This window comes from Peromyscus californicus, unplaced genomic scaffold, assembly GCF_007827085.1.
Source record: "Peromyscus californicus insignis strain IS unplaced genomic scaffold, ASM782708v3 Scaffold_16__1_contigs__length_79575227, whole genome shotgun sequence".
Lineage (NCBI taxonomy): Eukaryota > Metazoa > Chordata > Mammalia > Rodentia > Cricetidae > Peromyscus > Peromyscus californicus.
Genome location: NW_026294458.1, coordinates 9,386,297 through 9,391,179, shown reverse-complemented (window position 1 = coordinate 9,391,179; position 4,883 = coordinate 9,386,297). Strand labels below are relative to the sequence as shown.

General features: G+C 34.8%; 1 protein-coding gene across 1 annotated transcript; it reads left to right on the top strand.

Moving 5' to 3' along the window:
- The first annotated feature begins 1,469 nt into the window (after positions 1-1,469).
- LOC128111665 (olfactory receptor 2L13-like) lies at positions 1,470-2,408 on the top strand. The gene has a single exon (XM_052739892.1). The coding sequence runs from the start codon at positions 1,470-1,472 to the stop codon at positions 2,406-2,408; it is 939 nt and encodes a 312-aa protein (XP_052595852.1).
- The last annotated feature ends 2,475 nt before the right edge of the window (positions 2,409-4,883 follow it).

Sequence of the window (4,883 nt, the reverse complement as noted above, 5' to 3'; positions counted from 1 at the left end):
GGAAAGTAGGAAACATTATCCTGGCAGAATATTCATTCATTTTGCTTTTTAGATAGTATTTTTAATTTTTGGCATAATATAGTCCTATCAGATCCATTTTTTTCATTTCCTCTATCCAGGCTCTACCATGTACTCTTCTTGCTCTCTTGCAAATTCAATGTTATGCAATGCCAAATGATCATTCTTGAAAACATGCATATCTGTAACATTATACAGACTAAGATGTTGTAGCTACATATTTAGGAATATGCAAATATGCACATACACATATGCAGCAACAATTATTAATTTTATTCTTGTTTTAGTTTATCTGTTCTGAATATGGCTAATTATTTTGTTTTATTTTCCCTAGTCGAATGAGTCTAAAGTGTGTAAGTAAAATATATGTGACATAAAAATTAATAAATAAGAGCAACACATTCCTTTGTTATTTGGGTTGCTGAGACGGCTCAGCAAGTAAAGACACTTGCCTCCAACTTGGTAATCTGAGTTTGCTACTCCAGAAAGAGGAAGGAAATTGACTCTCTCCCTGGTAGTCTATCTTCCACACAAGACATAAAAATAAATGAATGAAAATATAACAATTTTAAAATATTAATGAGCAGAGTAAATAATGCAACCTCTACCTTTCTTCCCAAATGAGCAGATTTTTAAGAGCTTTTTGATTTTTCCAATGAAGTTCAAAAACCAGAACTTTAGAGGAAAAGGAGAAAGCAATGCATACCGCCAACATTTATACTATTTGAATATATTTGTATAACATTTACAATTGTAAAATATAACAAAAATATATGTTAGGGAAAGTGTAACATTTGTTATGTTTTATTGTATAAAATATTTTATTGTGAGTGTGTATTCAGTTGATAGCTGTAAAATTTGCACAAACCAAAGCATCCTTTATGGATGTGAGGACACACAAACAGCATCTGATGATTAGTGTGGACCTGAACACACACAAAATCCATTAGTTCCAGAACAGTGAGTTGGGAGTGGATGTTATTTTCAGGAAAGGTAAAGATTCCTTAGAGAGTTTGATAGGCAGAGCACAAAGAGCAGGTCTCTGGGATCTGCCTGCACTGTGGTCAATTATGGGAACAGGGCCAGAGAGTAAGTGATGCAGAATATAGAGGCATTCTTAGTTTTATAAGGTGGCTTGATGATCTTGAGTAATAGTCTTGCATGGAGTTATCTAGGAGGAAATGTGTGAGCTATCTTACTCATGTTGCCACGCTTGGTTTTAAAATGACCATACAGGTATTTCTGAACTGAGAACTTGGCCAGAGGCAAGGTTGAAGAAACATTCAGCTCGGATTTCAAAATCAGGTCAGCAGAACGGTGCTGAGGAAGAACTATTCAGTGCAAGCATTCATGACAAGCCAGTTTCTCTTTATTCTCTCATTCTATTTCCTATGGTAGGTGTATGTTGCTTCTGAGTTTCCTTTTCAAGAAGGATAAAGCAATACGTCTTCATGGAGAAATGGAATCAGAGTTCAAGTGATTTCTTTTTGTTAGGGTTGTTTCCACAAAACCAAACAGGCCTTCTGCTTTTGCTGCTTATCATCTGCATATTCTCTGTGGCCTTGCTTGGCAACTCAACAATGATCCACCTCATTCGTGTGGATCCCAGGCTCCATACCCCCATGTACTTTCTCCTCAGTCAGCTCTCTCTCATGGACATGATGTATATTTCTTCCACTGTTCCCAAGATGGCATTCAACTTCCTCTCTGGCCAGAAAAGCATTACCTTACTGGGCTGTGGAGTGCAATCCTTTTTCTTTCTGACCATGGCAGGTTCTGAGGGCTTGCTCCTGGCCTCCATGGCCTATGACCGTTTTGTGGCCATCTGCCACCCTCTTCATTATCCCACTCGCATGAGCAAAATGATGTGTCTGAAGATGATCTTAGGATCCTGGATATTGGGCTCAATCAACTCTTTAGCACATACAGTCTATGCTCTTCATATTCCTTACTGCCATTCTAGATCCATTAACCATTTCTTCTGTGATGTCCCTGCCATGTTACCTCTGGCCTGTATGGACACTTGGGTTTATGAGTACATGGTATTTGTGAGCACAATCCTGTTTCTCCTAATTCCTTTCCTTGGCATCACAGCTTCCTATGGACGGGTCCTTTTTGCTGTCTTCCATATGCGCTCAAAAGAGGGAAAGAAAAAGGCCTTTACCACATGTTCAACTCACTTAACTGTGGTGACGTTTTACTATGCACCTTTTGTGTATACTGATCTTCGACCTAGGAGTCTCCGTTCCCCGACAGAAGATAAGACTCTGGCTGTCATTTATGGTATCCTCACCCCTATGCTCAACCCCATCATCTACAGCCTGAGGAATAAGGAGGTCCTGGGTGCCATGACAAGAGTTTTTGGGGCATTCTATTCTACTAAACATTGATCAATTCCTCTCTACTCATATCTTAATTTCCATGGAGAATTTTATAGAAGCAGTACTGTGTATTGGAAACATAATATGTGCCACACACATGTCATACCTTTCTGGTGATTCATTACTAATTAAGATTAAATAGTATGTTTAATGTTGCATGCTAGTATAATTATTCACATGTTTAATTCATAATCTAACAGTTAATTATTTTAATTAAAGATATTAGACAATTCCCATGTTTAATTCATAACCTTACAGTTAAGGATTTTAATTACATATATTAGACAATAAATTGCTATACCAACACAACATGAGATATACTTTATGTTTTTACTGTAATATGATACTGCTTATGCTGATATTGACATGTTGTTTCTATAAAATTAACATGAATTAATTGTTTTGTTCAAATATTTTGCCTTCATTATTTTCATTATTAAAGGCCTATATATATTGAATATTTATGATACATTACAGTTTGGACTTTGCCATTTCATATCACCAATCCTTACATAGAGCAATCTCAGATTCTTGAAATGTTTGAAGAACATCCAAATATACCACAACAAAGTACTACCTCACTACAGGTAGAATGATTGTTATCAAAAAACAATGGTTATCAAATGGTGTTGTGAGTAGAAGTATGGAGAACTATTATACACAGTTTGTTGAAGTGTAAATTAATACCATACCTTTGGAAGAGTACGTTCAGCCAAAAACATAAAAATAGAGAATTTTGGGATCTGTCAATCTAGTTACTGGGTCAAATTGGCATAGAATAAATTTGAAGAGTTTGAGAGACGTTCCCCCTACACCATCTACTGAACCACCTTCTGTGTTAGCCAGAAGAGGTTCTGGCATGTTGTGCTTCAGTTGGGGAAGTATAGTTAAATATAATGCCTCTTATATCCCAAAGAGATAATATTGAATGTATTCTTGCTAAAGAAGTAAAAAGTTTCAAGTATAAATTGGCTAATTATTCTGAATCCATCATTATACAACATTTAAATGTATGAAATATCACATTGTACCCCATAAATAAGTACAATTATCTTCAGCTGAAACATTTATCATATAGAGCACATATGCTGGCCATCTTATCCTAATGTCTTTTTAAAGACCATACTAGAGGAACATAATTTGCTTAGTAATTTTCTTGTTCCATAAAACACTGAAATGAAATGACACTCAAGAGATTTTGAGATTTATCTACCTTTTAAAATCTATGTTAAATTTGTTTTGTTCATTTTGGATAATCTTTTGATATATGCCCATGTTCTTTTGATTCTTAGTTTGCTTTTTGGTACATTCCATGCATCTTGAAATGTATCCATTTCTTTTACATTTTTCAACTGAACAGCATATAGGTTATTAAAATATTCCCTTACAATGTATGGAATTGCAGTGGTGTGTTTTGTGATGCTTCCCATTCCATTAATAATTCTCACTTGGGTGATATCTTTTATCTTTTAGTTACTTGTGCCAAGGCTCTGTCTTTATTTTGGAATATGTGATAATGCATCAGCATTCCCAAATCAATGAATGTAATAAATCACATAATTGGACATAAAAGAAGAAAAATCATGTGATCATTTCAATACATGCAAAAAGAGCCTTTGTCAAAATTTATCATGTATTCATGATGAATGTCATAGAGTAAGACTAGACCAAACACACCTTGATACAGAAAAGGCTATGCATAGCAATCCCACAGCCAAAATCACCCTAAATCAATTAAAAATCCTTAAATCCTCTCATTGAAATCATGAACAGCACAGCCATCTGATATGTGATGAAGATTCCAAAAATATGCACTGTAGAAAAGACAGAAATTTCCACAAATGGTGCTGGGAAAAGTTGATGTCTACATGCAGAAGGATGAAATTAGACACTTATCCATCACTTTGAACATAAATTAACTCTAAGTGGATCAAAGACCTCATTGTGAAACTCAAAACATTGAAATTGGTAGAAAAATATATAGGCAGTACCTTACAATATGTATGTGCATAGGAAAGGAATTCCTGAATAGCACTCCATTTCCCCAAAAATTCTGACCAACAACTGACAAGTGGGACCTTATAAAACCCAAAACCTTCTGCATAGCCAAGGAAATAACCAAATGAAATGGAAGCCCACAGAGTGTGAGAGGATCGTTTCATATTATACATTTAACAGAGGATTAACATCCAGAATATATAAAGAACAAAAAGGAAAGGAAAGGAAAAAGAAAAGAAAGAGTTTGAGAAACAAATGACCCATCCAAAAATTGGCTGTGGATATGAACAGAAAAATTTCAAAATGGTTATAAAATATTTTAAGAAATATAAGAAGAAATATGTAATAAAAAGTTTTCATCATTCAACCAGTCAACGTAATGCAAGTAAAACAAGTCAACAAAACCTTCAAAACAAACAATACCCCCTCCAAAATCTGAGATTTCATCTTAATCCATTCAATATAGCAACTGTCAAAAACAAACAA

Bases quoted from the DNA above. Each gene is read 5' to 3' on its own strand.
- LOC128111665 (XM_052739892.1), top strand. From the start codon at position 1,470: ATGGAGAAATGGAATCAGAGTTCAAGTGATTTCTTTTTGTTAGGGTTG.